This window comes from Lethenteron reissneri, chromosome 23 (assembly GCF_015708825.2).
Source record: "Lethenteron reissneri isolate LAM-NWPU_2019-01 chromosome 23, ASM1570882v1, whole genome shotgun sequence".
Classification (NCBI taxonomy): domain Eukaryota; kingdom Metazoa; phylum Chordata; class Hyperoartia; order Petromyzontiformes; family Petromyzontidae; genus Lethenteron; species Lethenteron reissneri.
The window spans coordinates 3,016,248-3,036,987 of NC_083801.1; the positions used below are offsets into that span (position 1 = coordinate 3,016,248).

A 20,740-nucleotide genomic window follows, 5' to 3' on the forward strand; every position below is an offset into this window, starting at 1 on the left:
CAAAAATCGTCCAAAATCGCGTGACGTCATTTATGTACGGCCCCTTAAACAACAAAAATGGCCAGGTAAAGCAAGCTGTGGCTAAACGACTCTATTGGATAAAGATGACAGCACAGCGGCTTGTGTTGTGAGGACAGCTGTGGAGCGAGGTTCAGGATCAAAATGTTGTAATAACGAGTGGGGGGGCGATTGTGAATTTGAGTATTGTTTGTAAACCAATCTTGATCGCGAAAATATTTTTTTTGTTTCGTTTTCAATCATTGTAAATTGCACGCTTTGATATGGATTTAGGAACGCGGAAATTGTCGAAGGAAATTGAACAAAAACGGAGAAGTGCACAAAGAAGAATGGAGAGATGCGTGCATGGAATTGCATTGAGAAACAGGGAAGAGGCACGCGTGGACTCGATAACAAGTGCAGGTTAACGGCGTTGTTGATGATATTTATGCACGCGGGCTTGGGGCAGGAGACCGTCGCTCCAGGGCTACAGGAATGGCAGCTGCCAAAGGAGGGAACGTGCCCAAGAGTACATCCCTCGTGGAGATGGAGCGATGACGTCAGCTCGCAGTGCAGGTCTCGGGTGGAATGTTATACACCACGGGACCATGGCAGTTGATGGAGTTGGTGGCCTTCATCCAGCAGTGGACTGATCAAGGCCGATAATGATGATCGAAACATCTAACCATGAAAAGTGGTCCAGACCCGTGCGCGTGTCTGCGATGATCACGCTGCGCGACGAAGCCGGCTACCCATGTTCGATTCGCGCTCAGGGACCACACCAGTGTGGGTTATCTGAACGGGTACTCGACCTCCCGCAGATTGATTAAGGCCTCAAATGTGTGTGAGGTGTAAACATCGCCACAAGCGAGGCAAAGGCGACCGGGCGTAGTGCTGGCCACCCACCCCCTCGTGTGCTGAGCCGGCCTTCATAGGTGCTCGTTAACAGCACTTGCCCCAAAAGTCTAAGTCGAAACGGGACATCGGTGTCTTTGTCTGCCGGAACACACCACGCGTTCACAAAGTGCCGTGCGGTTTGAATCGTCGCTCATGCGAATCGGTCCATTTGTTTGACATTTCATTTGGTTCCATTATATTATCAATTGTCTGACTTTGGAAAAGAGAATCGAGTCCGAACGCGATTATGGGCTTGTCGACAACTCTGGAAAATGAGCAGTGCATGCTCATCATTGTAATTTTCTCGGAGTTAGGGTTACTTCAGACAGTTGTGTGGTGTGGGCACAATCATTTTTCAGATAACAATTCCCATACAATTACACGGAGCTTATCAACTCTCCAGAGATGGTAAGAGGGGTTTCCCCGCTTGCTCAACGGTGACGATTGTCCTGTGGGAAGAACTTTCATGATTGTAGGGAATTTTATTAAAACACATTGTCTCAATCACATCGCTTTAAAAATCACGCAAAAAAAAAAAAGATTTGCATGCAGACTCTGAATACACGACGGGAAAATATTCTCAAAGAACTTGAAAATTACGTGCACTAGGCACACATCTCGAATGGCAGACTCGGGTAGTTGTTCCTGCAATAAATCTCGGGACAAGACTACGTGACAATCGCAGATGTTGTCAACCAGACAGCCTCAATGCTTAATTTTCATCGTGTTGCCAAACAGCATCCCAATTTTTTTTCCAGAACAGGGTATATTTGGTCTAGATATTTCAGTATATGATAATTTTTTATGAACACTTTAGTAATATTAAATAGCTTCAAGCGAGCAATAATCCTCACGTTGGGCACATGTTACATGACCCTGTGTCGTATTCGAGTTTTGTCTCAATAAGTCGGGATTTGCGCGATTTCAATGACAGTACTCAAGCTCCAGCAGTTGAATATGGGTAGATATACTGGGCATAGTCTGAATTCCATAAACTGCAAATGGGGCAAAGCTTGATCTCTCATTCACTCTGCACGTGGCCAGTACACCCGATATGTGTATGGTTGCCAGTGTTTGTTTCAGAATCAGAAAGGGTTTAATTCGCCATGACAGGTGGCTTTGGCGACCAATATCCATAAGTTTTTTTGGGTGAGATCGCATAAATACAAATGTCGTTAAAACCGCCACCCGAAACATCGTACTCGGATTGTAAACGTGGATTTTCTCTCCAACACACCGGTGTGCTGTACTAGTAACGAATTGGCATATTCTGTTTACGTGACAAACCTTGCAAATTGGCTGTGTCGGATGGTGGCGGGTTTAACGACACATTTGTATTTACGCGATCTAAACAAAAAAAACCTCTTATGGTTGCCCGTGTTAGTCCTTGTTGAGCGATGGTTCACATTGAACCGCTGCTGTGCCACCGCCACTGATGATGATCGAGATGTCAACCCAAAAATAACCATAAAACAGGCAACAGTTAAACAGTTTACATTTTTATTTGCTTTTTTTGTTGTTGTTGTCGTCGTTTTACTACAAATTATTTTCAGAAGAATGACGTAAAACCCAAACTAGCGATGAAAGGAAAACGTCGGAGGCTAAAAAAACAGAATTCTGACGCCGCAATTCAGGATAGAAAGAACTATTAGCAATTACAATGGGTTAGAGACAATTCTCTGCAAGGTTTGTATGCACTAAAATACATGTTTAAATACAATAATTTAAAAATGGCATTTATACATAATTACACCCACAAAACTGTCATTTTTTCGGGTCATGTTATTCTTTTTTAAGTTGAAAGATAAAACCACCGCATTAATGTTTAATTACTCGGTGAAACGTTTGCAATCGGTTTCCACCAATGTTACCCAACAGTTAAAATTGATTTGTTTTATCTTTTTCACGGCATGTCTTTCTTTGGATTTGAAAGGTGGCTCACAAAATTGTAAAACGTGAAAAAAACCCGTAATTGATGCAAAACGCTTTTGTGAAATGAAATGCCATTTTTGTTGTTGTTGTAAAACAATTGCATACGTGACAATCGTTTATACTGGTAATGGCATGCACATTCTTTGAAAAAAGAAAAGCCAGTTCTGACGGTACATGGGGGCATAAATGACTAAAATTGAAAATATAAAACAGAATCCCCATTGAGTTTGCCTCTTCAGACGACGGCGTGTGTGGATGGGTTTCACAGCAGTAGGTAACAAGTTTTACGGCACACGGCTACTTACAGTTGAACAACTTCAACCAATTACACAAAGTTTAAAACATGATATTTTTTTTTCTCACTCATGACCAGCTCGGCAAATCCAAAGAACAACATAGTGCTAAAAAAAACTACTATTAATGTACATTTGATATTTATAACAAAAGTAATTTTCGGTATAATGTGCGTCACACATCACCAATAATATGGCAAGTGGTCCCCCTGTTTACCCAACCACGTAGCTGCTTAACATTAAGCGTACTCACACAAGCCTCTGTTGCACAGAAACGCACCAAAATATTGATGATAAACATCAACAACAGTACAGTAGTTAGAATTTGTATGCTTGTAAGCAAACTACTGCGTGCACAGAGTAGTTATATTCACTGCATTAAGACTGAATCGCCTCCCGCCATCTACGATGAAAGTCAGTGGTCACGGCCCCAGCCACGGTTCCGTTTTTCCTTCCGCTAACGCAGCACAACCGCCGTCACACACTGCAGTGGAGTAAACGCGCCGCAACCCCTCGGCATTCATCGCGGAGTCGCTTTGCATTTTGGTTACACTTCTACTAAGGCTTCAAGTATTCTCGTGTGAGGAGCCGGACCCCCACCGCCGCCCCAGCTCAGGCCGCCCGTGCGCCGCTCGCCGCACAAGAAGCCTCGATCACGCGGCGAGGGTCTCACACGCGAGGAGGAGGAGGAGGGGCCGCGTGGCCCCCAGCACCGTACTCCCGTCACCTCCTCCGCTGCCGTCACCGCAGCAGCGGTGACGGCAGCGGTGGCCGGTTAAGTGCGACCGCACTAAACCGGCCGGCATGGAAATCCGGAAAATGCAAGGCAAACGATGCTCCCCGCTCCCTGCTCATGCACCGCTGTGAATCCATGTGCTTTGACACATCACGTACGCTTCCCACTCCACTTCAATATATTTTCAACTCTGTCCCCCCCCCCCCCGACCTCGCCCACCACAATTGATAAAAAGCCAAAAAATGGTGTTCTGAAAAACCTAAATTATCACTAGATAACTCAAGTTCATCCCAGATTGTTCTTGTCAAGATATACATGGCTTGGGAGGTTGTTTTTTCACATTGTGTAACTGAATAACAATAAAACATCCTGCCATACATTTGGCAAATGTATAAGGTTTGACCCTGTTGTTTGTAAAGTGAAAACAAGCCAAGAGTAACATGGAACATTCAGTAGGAGAAGCGTATATTTTGTAATCTATGCAAGTCCCTCTGCTGTGGTGGAGTCTGGAAAAAGTGGTCATGGTTTACACACAGAGACAATACGACTGCTAGGCCACGTGTAGAGAACGAGGAAAATGAGGGATCTGCTTCGCTAATTCTGATCGAACGAGCACTGCGGCAGTGAGGTCTGCAGAATTAAGGAACCGTTATCAATGCAAATTAGTACTGGGAGAGACAACGTCACGGTCTTCTGAACGTACGTGAGCAGGCTGTATTTACAGTACACTATACATCAAATAAGACAATTAGGCTAACGAACTATATACAATGAATTTTGCACATACAAATCCTGCAACTAAAAAAATACATTCCTTTTAGTGCTGGTAAAGCTATCTCCCACTGCATGTGTCTTAGCTCAAACCGATTGATCTATTACACTGTAAAACAAGCGCTTGAGATGCATACCGCCAATAACAATTCAAAGTTCGCGGGAGATGTGCATCTTGAGTAACGTTAGTAGAGAACAAGCGATACGCTGCGAATCGATCCGGTGTCAATTCTCAGCGACGTTAGGAGAACAGCCAACGCGCGGGCAAGTCGATGTGGTGTCAATTTCCTCTAGTGGCGTCAAAACATAGCAGCAAAAAAACACACATGCACGCGCGCGCGCAGCCGCAACAGCCCACGCCGGACCGTACAAGGCGCGCACTAGCGCAGCAACGTTTGGGTGGGCTCACAAGCAGAGCTGCGACGAGCTAAAAAGGGTAGCAAATTAATATCGCCAAAACGAGCACCTTCAATCCTGATAAGTGTGTAGAAATGACTGTGGGGGGCAAGGCCTGGCTGAGACTGCATGCTCGTTTCATCATCTGCCACTCTGCTTTCAGTCACCACGCCCCCCCCCCCCACTGCCTCCCTTGCAGCTTTGCCTGAATCTCCACCAAAGCTGGTACGTTGAAACCTCTAACCACCCTCGCTAGTGTCGGTGAGGGGGGCCACGGACAGCGGTTTACATGTTGTAGGCCACGTATATTGGGTCAAGCTGGTCGGCGAGAAATCCGTCGCGCAAGTGCATGCGCTGTTTCTCTCCACGCGAGTTGATGGGGATGGTGCCAGGGTCCGTGACCACCACCACGCCCACCACCAGATAGTGCTCTTCCAGCACCGAGTTGGTGACCAGCGGCACCAGGTCCAGCGCCTCCTGCTCCTGCCCTCCCAGCTCCACCACCACCACCAGCAGGTTGGTCCACGTGAACACGGCGCTGCGGGGGAGGGAAGGAAAAAAAAAGGAAACGGAAAGTGGAGGGGATGAGGCACTGGGAGGGCAGTCGGGACACTTAGGGCGAGTCCTCGCTGAACGCGTGCTCACAACGACAACAACGCGTTTTGACAATAACAAGGTTCTAGTATTAAGGGAAAACTTTTCGCACAACGCAGAACGCGGCTTCTGAGCGGTCGACGACCAACTACTTTCTTGAGCTGCGCGACTGAGCGGTAATGAAATTCATTCTGGCTATACGCACGGAATGCTACAGTACACAACGATGTACCCTCACACCTCAGTTCATTATCCCACCGTCTCACTGGGTGTAGATATATCGTACCCTTTCCAAACTTTGTCCTTACATTATTTCGATGGAGAAATTACTGTATAAGCAAGCGTACAAATTACGTGGAATTGACAATTCTGAATCAACAGCAGTGAACAAAAGTAAATATTGATGATACAACAATTATTTAAAGAATATATCGTACTTCCCTAGCTTAATTATAAACTGGGAATACAAAATCCTTGGCGCTCCAAATCAGTTTTGTGAATCAGACTAAAATGCCAACTCTTAAATGGCAATTTTCATGAACTGGAATACGCAAGCAAGCTGAGACAAAATGTAAAATCACGCACACCAAGATATGAAAAATGTATGGTTTATAAAATATTTACAAATGTCAGAGGCAACAAAATCATCATGGGAGAAATCCTAAATGTCATCCAAGCCACCTGCGGTGTCTCTCCCCGTGATTGCGTGGATTTTTCTCCGGGAGCTCCGGTTTTTCCCTCCACATTTAGAAACATATGTTTAGAGCATTTGGCAGCTATAAGTTTCCACATGATAAGCCACTTCGTTGAGCTATCATTTGTGGACAGGTCACTTCTAAAAAATAGCTATATAGTCTGAGTGGGCCTTACCTGGTATAATAATAAAATGGTAAAAATAAAACCTTAGTGTGGGCGAGGGATGCCCTTAACACAGTCTGCTGCCCTCTCCATGAACTACGGTAGGGTGACACCTACCACTCGGCGATGCTCTTGTGAGCCCGCAGGATGGAGGTCTCGATGTCGATGGGGTGGTACCGCATCCCTCGCAGTTCCAGCGTCTCGTCCAGTGAACCAACCACGTACAGCGCATCGTGGCGATCTGGGAAGGCGGTGGATGGGAGCAAACGGCACGACGATAAAAGGGTGGACAAGCGTGAACGTGTCGGCAGTTCTCAAGACAGCCGGCCCAAGTGGATCAGCGGTAGAGCGAGGGGGGCTAGCAATCGGAAGATTGGTAGTTGACATCCTGGTCAAGTGGTTGACTCGGGCCTATCATAAATCCCTCTGAGGTCACCCTGTGAGGAGGAATGTGGGAATTTTCACCGCCGGTTCAGGGCAGGAAACAGGAGATGAACACCGCCTCAATGTTCATTTGAACAGGAGATCACTTTGACTAAGCTTCAAGGATACAAAGACAGCGGGAAGTAAGGATTATTTACAGAGTTTTGTATTACAGTATTGTTAGAACTGCATCTCATATTATGCTAAAGACATACTGTTGACTAAAACTTAATTAAAATTCTAGTAAACAGTAATTTAACACCAAGTGGTGCAGACATCCAGCTGAAGGGCGTGCTAGGGTTACAGCGCTCGCGTTAGCAACGTTGCGAGTTGAAATGCCAGTTTAGGATCGACACGGCCCATAATCTCTCCATGGTGAATAAAATAATCATCACGCTGTATAATGCTGGCAGTGGTTTTATTAATGAGATTGGTTGCCACCATGGAATCTCCACCAGTAAGCACATGGTGGCCAAACAAAGATGAGCACGGGCCTCCGATGATGACTGAGCACCTTAGAGGCACGTTGGCACCTAAGCCACGTAAATACAATCACTTTGAGAAATGAGCGGGGGAGTGGTGGAGCAGTAGTTAGCGCACTGCACGATCAATTTGGCGGCGCCACATTGACGAGCTGGGTAAAGTATGGACATTCAAACCCCATGGCTGATCGTGTGGGGAGACCTTCATCCAGCAGTGGACTGACAAAGCGGTGTAATTATTCATTTTGAGTACATACAGGTGGAACCTCAACATTTGCCTGCTAAAGTATTCGGGTCTGGTGGAAATCTCATTCTCAAACTTTTGCTGCCACTCGTAAAAAATTTTTTTTTTTACTATTTTCTACAGGTTAATGAAATGTTGACAAACCTTTCTGTTGGCATTTCACACAGTACGTACCAACCGTAAAAGGAGCAAATGTGTTGCTACAAATTGTATACACAAATTACGTGTTTCTATTTCCAAATCTGGCTCGGCATGGGGAATTCCAGAGTAAACACGAAATAAAGGAAGCAATCAGTCCTTCCCTCTGGTGGGATTTACAACATGCAATTTGAACATGGCATTTCAGGTCTGAGATGTGGCTGATAATTGCAGGCATTATCCACCAGTGAAAGGATGTAAAGAGATTACTTTCACTCATGATTATAGCATTTTTATTTGCTTCAGCACCAACATATATACTTTACTTGCTGGCATATCTACTGAATTCTTAAACACTCTTTATGTTGAGACACTATGCAATTATGTGTTCCTGTATGTGGCCAAAAGGCTGCAAACTTAAAATAACCCACTCTATATGGACAACTAAATTCCCATCATTGCCTGGTGTTTGTGTAGGTGGAATAATGTCAGTCAGATGGAGAGTGTGCGTTAAAGACCATTTGACATTCAGAAGCGCAAGCTATTGTGTGCAGGCGTCGACAATATCAGCGGTGGATCAGCAGGGCAAGGAATGTGGCGGCGATCATCTCTGTTGGCAGCCCTGAGCCAGGAGTGTAAATTCCACATTCCCATGGCAGGGAAAACTAGAATCATCGCCGCTATTATTGTCCAACTTCTAAATATTCATCAAATCACTATAAATATATTTTTTTATACATATTTAATTAAATTGACCGTCCCTCGGTCATAATTTTACCTCAGCTACCCAGGCTTAGCTGGCAAAATTAATCTTTTCCAGAATAATCAAATAATTAAAAAGGCCACTAAACATGGATTCATATTGAACACCACAACCCAAATTGCAAATTCAGTGTGACACCGAGACCTCTGTTTTTACATCATTGTCTGTGCTCCTGGAACCTTTCATGTATTTACTTTAAAAAAAACTGCAGTGTACAATATACAGCTACTTCCATATAGCTAGCTCATATATAAATATACACAATCAGCAGGAAACAATTTAATAATTAGAAAGACACTGTGGAATTAACAGTATTCTAAACAAAATTACAAATGTAAAAAGGCCTCTCCGTAACTGGGTGAGCTAGCAATTCCAGATTGCAAAGATTGATAAGATGGCTGGAAGCCTGGACCCCGGGTTGACCTTCAACTGGATGGCCTTAGATGGGTAATTTAACATCAAGGACTTCCATGCCGCTAAGATACTAAGCAGGCAGGGTGCAGATTCTCGCGGAGCTGGTTATACTTTGCTCTCATTCCGAAGAAAGACAACGCACACGGAAGGATATTTGAATAAAATCAAATTGATAAGATGTTTTAAGACGCTGCGTGCCACGACTGTCATTTTCTGGAGTGTGCCAACTTTAATTTTTATACCCCTAGACAGTTTACATTATAAAACAGAGGTAAGGAATCGTATTATTTTGTGAAATTGAGCAAGGTTACATTGACAGATTACTTGAGGGAATACAGCAGTTGCATGCATCATCTGAAAGTGTACGATCACTTGCACAGAAGGTTTTCCCATATTTTGAATGTTTCTTTTTCCTTAGATAACTATCACTGTTTTAACATTCATGAGATGACCATTTGTTGTTGTTGTGCAATTGGAACAACTCACTGGTTGACAAAAGTATCAACTGTTCTCCGCCCCGCACATTGGCCCACATAACTCGCTGTCAAATACAGGGCATGCATTACAATTCCTAGCCAGTGCACATGCTCTCTTTGTTAAGCCGTCTTGTGCCAGCATCAATCTCCAGTTGGTATATATTCAGACGCTAATGCAATTTCACATTTGAATCAATCGCTGTTATACGCAAGCACTGTGCGGAATTAATGGTAAACAACTTTATACTCTTTCGGTAAAGTCACATGACGGACGCTTGTGTTGCGCCCGAAACGTCGTGATTTATTTTATTTTCTACCTACGTGACTTTACCGAAAAAAACAAAGAGTATGGATTCCTGCAGTCACGATAGCTTCAAATCAAGATTTCACAACTTTCATCGCACAACGGACGTTTAATTTATGACGGAACAAAGTGTGCGCGTGGATTTTGGTTGCTCCGAAGCAAACAGAGCGACACCTGCAGTCCCTATGAGTCGGCCCTGCGATACGAGGCGCTCACTACACGCAGCAGGGTACACGGGTGACAGCCTCGAGGGGAGTGCGTTTAAAGCGACTCTTGCCCAATGCCGCACTGCAAAGTCAAAGCTTAGCCAATTCCCACCAGGCTGTGATAATTAACACACGGAATAATAATAATAATGATTGGAGGCTGATCACAATTAAACACGGCCTAAACACATTGATATGATGGTCACGCATTTGCTCAAATGTGTTTGAATGGCGACCTAAGACAAAAGGATCATAATGCACTTATTCAGAAGATGCTGGTGGTTGTTGCATAATGCACAGAGGCTCAGTGGTGCCATCAGTCGGTCAAATTTGCTTAAACGTATTTAAATTAACTTGATTAAAAGAGATTATTATTAGTGTGTGCCTCGTCACAGGCCAACGCCTCACTCCAAAATTCTGTGTTGCATTGTAATATTTGCTATTTACATGGCGTTCAAGTGCCTTAAGTAACTCAACGCGCCTTACATTACATCTGAAACATGTGCAGGGACCCCCTCCCCCCGTCAGTGGCAGCTGTCCCTGTGTGGCACAAAACCTGGCCTGAGAAGTGGGCACGAAAATCTGCATACCATGGGGTGATGATCGCTGATGTGTAATCATAATTGACGAATTTGCGGGTCATTTTTTTGAATTTGGAAAATGTGGACCATGATGCCAGCACACAATGGCCACGTCATGTTTTGAATGACGTAAGGAGACCTATAATGTCCACTGTGAAGCAGATGGCAAATAGAGTATTTTTGGTTAAAAAAATATCTTGGAATGATTACTCTATGTATCCAGTACAACAGACAAAAAAACATCTCAAAAATTACTATAACCTGGTTACATGGTCTATGTGTCTCAATAAAATAACTTTGACGTTCGAAGTTGTATCACATTTGATTAATAAAGTGGTGGAACGTTGCACCCAAAGTTGTCAACATTTGTAAATTCAACAACTGACAAAGATGCGCCTCGGAACGTTTAATTTGGCCACTAGATGGCAATGCACTCATTCAGAAATGTTTACGTAAAAGGCACTGAAAACAAGATTCAGCACACGGGCTATAAGATAGTCCTGCGATTCCAATCTTGCGCTGAATATAAGCCATCGCTAGGAAGCAGTGGCCTCTCAAAAGAAGCTCCTGACACAGGTTGTGTGCATGTGTGTGCAGGGACAGCGTAGCGTTCATCACTACAGGGGCTCATTTGGGCAGCTAAATACATTTTCGAATATTCCTCCATATGAACCTCATGGCGGGACCCCGGGGTCCCGAATAAACTGAAGTTAAAATCGTAATTAACAAATTTATTTTCGGCGACTCCGTTCCACCACGCACATAAATGCCGCGACCCACCAGAAATCAATCCTCTCGTTCTTCACCAAGCACCCGTCGTTGCCAACATTTCCGTAGTCAGAAACAAAACTTTTAAACTTTGATTAGCGTATCGTTCGCATTCAACAGACATAAAGTGACGTCGCAACGCAGTTTATGCGAGAGCCGAGGGCTTATGGGACCCTGGGGTCCTGCCATAAGGTTCATATAGCCTACACAGGCTGTTGGAGAAAGGGCTGTTTGCGAGCACATATTAAGGTCAGCACAAAAGGGGAATGAGTGGCCAGTACTACGCTTGGCTGCCTTTGTCGCCCCAATGCTCATGTTTACCACAACAGGTGCTCATCTAAGGTTGACTCAACCGTGGGGTTGATGGCACAAATGTGGTGCAACAGATCAGCCTGAGAAAATCCAATTGCCAGCACTATACCATTTTAATAAAGATTATTTCTAGATGTCTTCAAATAAGGTGAGTTGCCAAAAAAAGTGGGAATAGTTTATTGGCTTTATGAATGCACATGCATGAGCTATACAGCCCTTGCAGACAATATTATTAAAATAGTCTCGTTATTTCGCTTGTTTAGCCTCAGTCAGTCAATGTTATTTTTCAGGAGAGTCCTGCCAAGTTTTTGCAGTCGGGGGCGATGTTGCTGTGTGTAGTCCCGAGTAAGTTGCAGGTAAATTTTCAGCTTTTGAGATGTTTGGTCAATACCAGTTACATGGTATGTTCATAAGCGTATTATTAAATAAATATAGAATACAATTACAATTCCTTATAAGAGAAACAAATACCAATGAATAGCAATTGAATGATTACCAATCTATTATATAATTACAATACCCTCCCCGCCTCAAATCACTGCACCTGAATGCATTAAATGATGACGTCACCCTGCTGCTGCTCTATTTAAGACGGGGAGCAAGAGCAGAGCCTCACCATTCTGGCAAATCGCCTGATGAAGCTGGATTTAATTACCAACGAAATGTCGTAATCAAATTTGAAATTATGTTGATTCACTCTTCAACACACTGGTGGGCTAAGGTAGTGAACTATTTGTCCTTTGTAAACGTGACCCATTTTTTACTGTTTGGCCGTATCGGGTGGTGGAGGGTTACGACACATTTATAAATAACGCAATCTAACCCTAAAACCCTTATTATGAATAATATTGGTCGCGAAAGCCTACATGGTATGTGTTTTTTTTAGGTATAGGAGGAAACAGAGTGAACATGCAAACTCCAGAAATGCGCCCAAGTTGGGAACTGAACCCAGGCCCCCCCTTCTTAGTGAGAGGCACAGGTGTCACCCATTGCAGCGCCACCCTGTCGCCAGAATCATTACCGTGCACACTCCGGAACTGTTGTGTCTCTTGGGAGCCCTCTTAACGAGCAGTGGCACTTGCGTCCACCATTGACGTGCCATGGCGCTTATCGCCGCCCCAAAATAATTCTCGTGACAATTAAGTGTTGTGCGCTACGAATGAGTGGCAGAGTGTTTCTCAGACCAGTCGTTCATAATGTGACAACACTTCCTTGTCGCTAGAAAATGGCATCGCTGAAAGTTGCCAAGTGTGGACGATGACCTGGGTGGCCAAGTCTGGTGGCGATGGGTTTTCTCCATGTCACTGTATTTTCTGAGGTTTAAATTTTTTGTTTAGTATACAAAAAGGATATTTCTCAAAAGTAATGCTTACACGAACAAATGTGGTAATGCTAATTTATAACAAAACACGTTAAACTGATCGTGAACTTTTTGTTGTAGCACCACAGTCTATACACATATATTTGAATTAAAATATAGTGGAAATTCTTAACTCAATCAGTTATGAAGGAGAGAGTCCATTCCAGTAAAATATTTTCCTGTTCTGATCATGAATGCGGACCTGATTTTGTCTTCTATGGATACTGCGGAGCTGTGAACATGATTCTGGGTCACTAACCACACGCCCTCTGGCCAAAACATCTGTCCCCTTCAGAATGTCAGTGTACCCCCGAATACCATTTGTGTGTTCATAAATACTAATGACAGTATTCCCTCGTTATTCACGAACTTGCTAACCACAATTTTGGCTATCTGCAAATCGCATCCGGAACTCTACACGACTGCATCGAGAGAGATACATTTATGAGAGAGAATGTGACGTGAGAAAGTAATGCGAGAAAGTGATGAGATAATCTTCATGTATTTAATAGCTTATTTACGTATTTATTATCCGCTAAATCTGCTATTCATGGGCATCTCCGAAGCTTATCCCCCTCACGAATAACAAGCGAATATTGTATACTCCTGAGTACTACATGAGGCAGCATCACCATAAGTCGGAGTGTGATAAAACCAATCCTCGAGCCACTCGTCCATCCCCTGCTGCTGCCGAACAGCTACACACGGAGGAGCTCAATGGCGATAACTGCCGTCAGAATCCCCCCCCCTCCCCCGTGCCACATCCCCGCGGCTTCCCAACTTCTCAGCTGCCAACTGAATCCTGGAAGTTGGTAAAATGAAAATAATTACCCCCGAAACAGATGTTTGGAATCCGAGTTACATTCCTCACATATGAGTACAAACCACTTAAATCAGAGCTTGGATTTGCACAAATGCTCCTGTCCCTGGCCTGCATTCTGCTGCTTTGTCTGTCAATTGCCAAGGCTGCTGCAAGTTGTGCATTCTACCCATCGCAGATTTTGCTCCCGCGCTGCACGGTACGGAGGCACGCTTCCCGGCGTGCGTACGGATGGTTTTTATCCCAGCAGCCTTAACACTTCACGGATAGTATGCGGACCATTGATGAGATTTTATTTCTTCTTTTTAATACTATATATGTTGTTTGTCTCTTAACTGTGATTCTTCAATACGTTACTGTCAGTCTTAATGTTAAGTGTGTGCTCTCCAATTACCCGGGTGAAAAAGTGGGCTGAGTTTTTGTCCCAATCCTGGCCAGCTGGCTCAAAAAAAACCGAATCAAACCAAGCGAGCACAGGGCCCGGGGGCGAGGCCGTTGCTTACCCCCGCTGGCGTCGGTGAGCTCTGTGCGCCGGATGAAGCCCAGATAGCCCGTCTTGGCCCACACGGCGTGCGTGTCTCCCACGGTGAGACGCGCGCTGAAGTGGTCCGTGTGCATCGACTGGTCCCCGTATATGGTGTAGTACCCGCTCGAGTTGTGAGGGCTCTGCACCCAGATCTGCGGGGGAAGCACAGCGTAGGGTGGCCACACACGCGTGTGAGCAGAGTCGCTCTCTCGCTCGCTCTCTCGCTTTCTCGCTGCACGAAAGGGAGATACGTCAGAGTCAACCGTGCGCTGTCTTCTCGCGATGCGTCAGAGTTGTCAGTGGAGATTCACTTTAGAAGCAATTGGCAAGGCATCTTAGCAGAACGTTTGTTGAGCCTGTGATGGTGCATTAAAGGTTGTACATTACCTCTCCCAAGTGGGAGTCTCCCAAGGGCCCGCGGGTCTCCGGGTTGGCAACAATCACCTTCACCCCAGGCATAATCTAATCCAGAAAAACAACGAGAGAACATTATACCGGTAAGAGAATAGCTGGTGTATATCAGTGCTAACGTTAACTTAACTGATGAACTCTTAAACTATGGTGGAATTGTGAAATTTGGCCACTCTTGGAAGGGAGTGGAGTAGGGACATTGGGGTTACGTGTATGACAGAGACGATGGCCATGACTCCAATACAGCAAACGTTGTGGGTTGATGAGTGGAGAACTTAAGATCAGTTCACACTGGCATGATCATGATGGATGATATTAATTTTATTCTATTGTGCAGAGCATACTCTATGTTTTAAGGCTGAACACAAGACGGCTGGCATCACAAGACCCGGTAACATTCCTTGCCATGGTGTATCAAACAGAGATCAATGTAAAGCATTTTGATATCTCAACAGCAAGAAATGATATGAATGTTCAGTCTTGTGACAAACATATGAAATACCAACATGCATGTTATTAAAGTCTATTTTTGGCTAGACGTCAAATAAAGATGGTCACTGCATCGCGTGTCCTCAGATGCACTTCTGCGGCCATCTGGAACGCTCTTCTTTCCGATATTAAGATTCCACTGGAGCAATGCAATTTAAAATCGAGTTCGAAAACTAATTTCTTTTGAACTTATTTTTGTGTTTAATTTGTTGTCCTTCCCCCGCACCTCTAATTAGCACGGTCGGTTACGTACGGTGCGAAGAAGTTCAACATACATACATACATGAGGTTATTTCTGATCATTATGAAACAACTTTGAAGCAGACACATGCGGCACACGTATGCAAGTTTATGCAAGTGCAATGTAGAACAACGGACAATTTTGATCTATGAAAAGTCAACGATGCAACGTCCTGTACGAGCCTTGACATGGCGGAGCTTTACCTTTCCAGATGCCATTAAGGGCAGGCTCAGGGGAGAGCCCTTCTCCACCATGCGGACCCTGGAGATGGTACAAAAGTTGAGCAAAGCTTCACGTCTTCATCGTGCAGTGGCGATCGCCCACTCACTCACGCGCAACTGTGTTATATTTTGTCATGTTACATACTGTGTGTTGCACACTTTGTGCGATTCTAATAAGAGCACAGTGCGATTTTAATACGGATTATAATATGGATGCAGTGCGATTCTAATATGAGTATAGCGCGATTCTAATACGAGCAAAGTGCGATACATACATTAAATGCATGTCATGATCAAAAAATACATTTGTAATGTTATTCGACACTGTTTTATGATACACGTAGTTGGTTTGATAACTTACTTCGCATCCAAGTGAATGTTATTGTGCTGTGTTGTCTAAATAGACGGACCTCTAACACGCTTGGCTAAAATAATTGTTAATTGAAGAGAGAGCTGTTTCCACTGCCAAAGCAGAAGACGTAATTTAAACAAAGTCAGCCGAGGTCTAAATGCTCATAAATGGGCGTTGATGATTGGCTGAGGGCATGGCTCAGCCCCACTAATGAGGGCTCAGATTGGCCGAAATTGGCACCCGCGTGCTGTGGTTTTCACACCGGATGATGATTGCTTGTGTTGCAATCGAAACGTCGTGAGAATTTTTTGGTTTTATTTTTATATTATTTTATTATTTCCCTTCTACGTGACTTTACCGAAAGAACCAAGAATATGAAAACACTACCGTTAATCAGAATTTGAACGTCAGTCGAAATCATGGGGTCCCTACGGGAGGCGAAACGTTAATCGAAAAATCGTGAACCCATGTCACTGTTAACCGAGGGACTACTGTACCATGGTATAACACACACAGTACACATCGCAGTATGGTTGCGGGCGCAGCAGTGCAGAGTGCGGGCGGTGTTGTGCAAGGTTTGTCCCCACAGGGGATTGTGAGCTGCAAGGTCACCTGTCGTGTCTCAGAGCCCTCATGTCCACGTAGACGGTGGTGGGATCAGGTCCGGCGGTACCCTACAACACAGACGACACCTTTGCGTTGTTGCCCTGCGCGACCGTAAACTCACACCGGCTTTGCAACCACAGGGATGTTGCAGCATGCAAGCATGGAGCATTTATGCTGGAATGCGCTCTCTCTCTCCGAGGTGTTGCTCAAAACACGTACACCAGTTAAACTATGAACAATTTTTTTGGTTTTACCAGGTAAGGCCCACTGAGCTCTATGGCTCTTTTTCAGAAGTTGTTTATCATGTGGCAATGATAGCAGCCAAATACTCTAAACGCACGTTGATTCTACATGTGGAGGGAAAAATTGGGAGGACCCGGAGAAAAATCCACGCCACCACGGGGAGAGAGAGAGACATGCAAACTCCAGATATACAGGCGTCGTCAGGGTTGGAATCGAACCCTTGACCACCTGTATACCGGGCGAGGTAGCTAACATCTCGCCATCGCGGCACCCCTTCATGGCAGCATGCTGTGAGCGTGGCCAGCACGGCACAGAGGGCCTGTGTGGTGGGGGTGGCCGGGTGAAGGCTAGAGGTGGGGCAATGAAAGGGATTACGACCAGGACAAATACCTGCTCTGCTACGTTGCCCATTTTCCGCGGCTAAAGAAAGATTTCATGACAAAGACGAACGCATAAAATGTATTTAAACGGGGGGGGGGGGGGGGGGGGGGGAAGAGTTGAAAATTGTTAGAAGAGGACAGGAAGAGGTACACAGCATAGAATGTACAGGAAAGGTCAGGGAAAAGTTGAAAGGAAGCACACTGCCAAAAGTCCTGTGTCAAACGAGTAGGCATGCCCACACACTCCAACCACACGAGTCATTATACAGGCTTGCTCATAAGAACCAGGTAACAACTATCACCGACTATTGATAACGGCTACATATCAATTATTTAATATCGTTCTGCGTCATTCACAACAGGGGATGGAACAACCGCTCGTATAAAACTATACAAGTAACAACTAAAGACCTGTTGTTTTTTTGGCAAAGGTCTCTTCTGGACTTGAATGAATTCCCAAGGTTATGGTAATTCACCCATACTGCCAGTCCATACCAATAACTTATAATACACATACATTGTTTTTCAAGTGTATGTGGTCGTAAACATTGATGAGCTCGAAATCCACACGCAACAAACACGTTAATCGATACACAATTTGGCAATTATCTTCCCACTAAAGCCTCAAGGAGTCTTAAAAAAATCGTTCTCATCGTGGGTGCTGCATTGTGACATTGCCATAAGCATGAATCAGACTCGAACCATATTTCAACTGGTAAGGCCCACTGAGCTTAATGTCTCGTTTATGTGGCAGGAATTCTGAGTACCCGGAGAAAACCCACACAACGCGAGGGGGTGACATGGCACTGCAAGTTTTTGGCTACCTTGCGAGAGGCTCCGGTGGTCACCGATGCAGACCCAAGCCTGCTGAGCTTCAGCAAGTGATGAGATTGGGTAGCATTGAGAGCGATTTTGTCAAAGCCACAGGTGCGTCATTTTTTTATTTTTACACTCTCTTTACTCAGGAAAGCCTCACTTAGTCTCAACTAATTTTTCAAGAGGGTCCTAACAAGATTTTGCAGGAGGGGGCGATGTTGCTGCTGCTGCTGTGTGATTCAAATTTGAGTGATTTGCAGGTACAGTTTCAGCATTGGGATGTTTGTATTGTTGTATGCTGAACTTCTTTCGCACTGCACGTAGCCAACCGTGTTAATAGGAGGTGCGAGGGGAAGGATAACAAACTGAATACAAAAATCAGACCGAAAGAAATTCGTTTTCAATCTAGAAAAAATAAATTAGTTTCCAATGTTTGGATCACACCAGTTACATTTTTTGTTTTTGTTACATAGCAACGCGACCTTGAAGCCTGCAAAGAACACGCCGAGTCCATTAGAAGTAGCTCAGGGCATGTGAAGTCGCTACTTGTATTGCTTGAAATGTACAAACACGAATACACAGTGCAACAGTACAAAGGAGCATTAGGATGCTTCGGATTCAGTGCTAATACCTAAGGCTCAGACAAGCAAAGTTAATGCACTCTTACAATTGTTATGGTTTCTTTTGAATCTCTGTGGCTCAGCGGGACAGACTATGGGGCTTTCAGACTTGTTGGGATTTATCGCCGATGCGTGATGTTGACAGAGAGAGCATGGAAGAGTCGCTGCTCGCACAGCATTGATGTGCGTAGCCGTCCGTGCAACAGAACACAAGGGGAGCAGCAGAAGCCGTCGGCGGCACACTCTCGTAGAAGAAGGGAGGCAAAGACAAAGATCTCCCGTATAGACTGTTGGGGCAAGTGCTGTTAGTGAGCACCTATGAAGGCCGGCCAAAGTACATGAGGAGGTGGGTGGGTGGCCAGTACCACGCCCGTCCGCCTGTCTACCTAGTGGTGATGTTTACACGCTGCACCAGGTACTCATTTGAGGCTGAATCGATCTAGGGGAGGGCCCAGGACCGATTCAGATAATCATCACTGGTGTTGGTGACCGTGAACGGGAATCGAACTCGGGTCGCCAGCTTCGAGGCGCGCACACACAGACACACATCGGTGACGCGCGCGCACACACACCTGCAGGCAAACGGCCACGTTGACCCGGCAGCCGAAGGTGGTGCTGACGGCGCGCGCCGACAGCCCCAGATCTTTGAAGAGCTTGGAGAAGGACTGCGTGAGCGCGATCCGCGGTCGCTCCTCCGCCACCACCACGCACGTGCGCACGCACGACAGGTTCACACCCTTCGCCTGCACGCAAGGACAGCCGACAGGATGTGACCGCCCGTCCGATCGCCCGCCTGATCGCCCACCCGCCCCGCTATTGGAACGCCACTCTGCACTCAAAACTTCAAAAAAAATGTTTACAAACCGCAAGGTGGCGCAGAGGGAGAGGGTGCAACTCAATTCCTGGTTTGGGGTTGACGTGGCCTATCCAGCCAATCAAATCAGTGCTACACAGGTAAGGCCCACTGAGCTACGTAGCTCTTTTTCAGAAGCGACCTGGCTATCACAAATGATAGCTCAACGAAGTGGCTTATCACCATGTGGAAATTTACAGCAAGCCAAATACTCTGAACGCATGTCGCTAAATGTGGAGGGAAAAACTGGAGGTGACAGAGTCGCGGCCGACCCCAGGACCTCCTGTATAACAGGCGAGATAGTTAACATCTCGCCACCATCAACAATGGGCGTTCACCATTGTTGATGAATATGAATTGCCCGCAGAAATAGAAGAGTGGAATTTGCAACCACTACCCCACGGGGACTGCGAATGCTCATTTGAGCAGGAAACCACCATGGGGCTTTCAGTGATCACACGGAGATGCCTGCCTCTCTCTTCTCTTCAACCAGCCATGTGAATCGGACTCCTCACCGACCTCCCAAGCAAAGCTTTTATCCTCCTCTTCCATGCCCCACCTACATGTTGATAAACTCTGGAACTCATTACTTTCCCTGCAGTATGCTGTCAATCACTTACCACTCTTGTATCTCTCTTGCCAATGCTGATTGGGTTCACAATAGGCCTGGCCTTTTGTTAACAAATCCTCATTTGAAAATATTCACCCACGGACGAGCCCATTACGGAGAGCACCGTTCCATATGCCTGCTATGCAGAGGCACATCGACGTGTCAAACCCTTGTTAATTAAGGCCAACAAAGCGCAGGATTGGGGGGGGGGGGGGGAGGGTGATGGGAGGTGTAGGGTGGCGGAGGGTGGACCTTGAGTGTGTCCGTCTGGGCGCCCAGGCCGCGCGTGCACAGGTCCATGACGGAGTACGAGCAGAAGGTATCCCGCACGCGGTACTGGCTCACGGCCGACAGCCACAGAGCCGGGTTCGACTCCAGCTCCAAGGGCGGGATCAGGAAAGACTGGTGGCCTGCATATACCCTGCAGTGACACACGCACGCACGCACACAAAGCGAGCGCACACGAAAGCTTACTCGAGGCTGCCGTGTTGTCGCAGTTACACGATATCGTGCCAAGATTCTGTGTAATCACAGAGGTTTAGAGAAAGCAGTGGTGTGTCAGTAAATGAAGCGGACATTTTTTGGACAAAACAAAAAAATATAATTT

The 20,740-nt window shown here is 45.5% G+C and overlaps 1 protein-coding gene across 10 annotated transcripts in view; it reads right to left on the bottom strand.

The window, feature by feature from the left end:
- Window positions 1-2,377: 2,377 nt before the first annotated feature.
- The window catches only part of LOC133345852 (disco-interacting protein 2 homolog C-like), a 134,060-nt gene continuing 115,697 nt past the window's right edge, over window positions 2,378-20,740 (bottom strand). For 6 of the 10 annotated variants that reach the window (XM_061556883.1, XM_061556875.1, XM_061556874.1 and 3 more), the window contains 9 exons: window positions 20,386-20,554; window positions 19,243-19,413; window positions 17,245-17,274; window positions 16,618-16,679; window positions 15,636-15,693; window positions 14,679-14,753; window positions 14,269-14,443; window positions 6,592-6,715; window positions 2,378-5,560 (listed from right to left, as the gene is read on the bottom strand). In XM_061556883.1, coding sequence (XP_061412867.1) covers window positions 5,308-5,560; window positions 6,592-6,715; window positions 14,269-14,443; window positions 14,679-14,753; window positions 15,636-15,693; window positions 16,618-16,679; window positions 17,245-17,274; window positions 19,243-19,413; window positions 20,386-20,554 — 1,117 coding nt within the window. In that variant the 3' untranslated portion in view covers window positions 2,378-5,307. The remainder of the gene's footprint in view (window positions 5,561-6,591; window positions 6,716-14,268; window positions 14,444-14,678; window positions 14,754-15,635; window positions 15,694-16,617; window positions 16,680-17,244; window positions 17,275-19,242; window positions 19,414-20,385; window positions 20,555-20,740) is intronic. The other 4 variants (XM_061556881.1, XM_061556882.1, XM_061556878.1 and 1 more) reach the window with 1 other exon arrangement.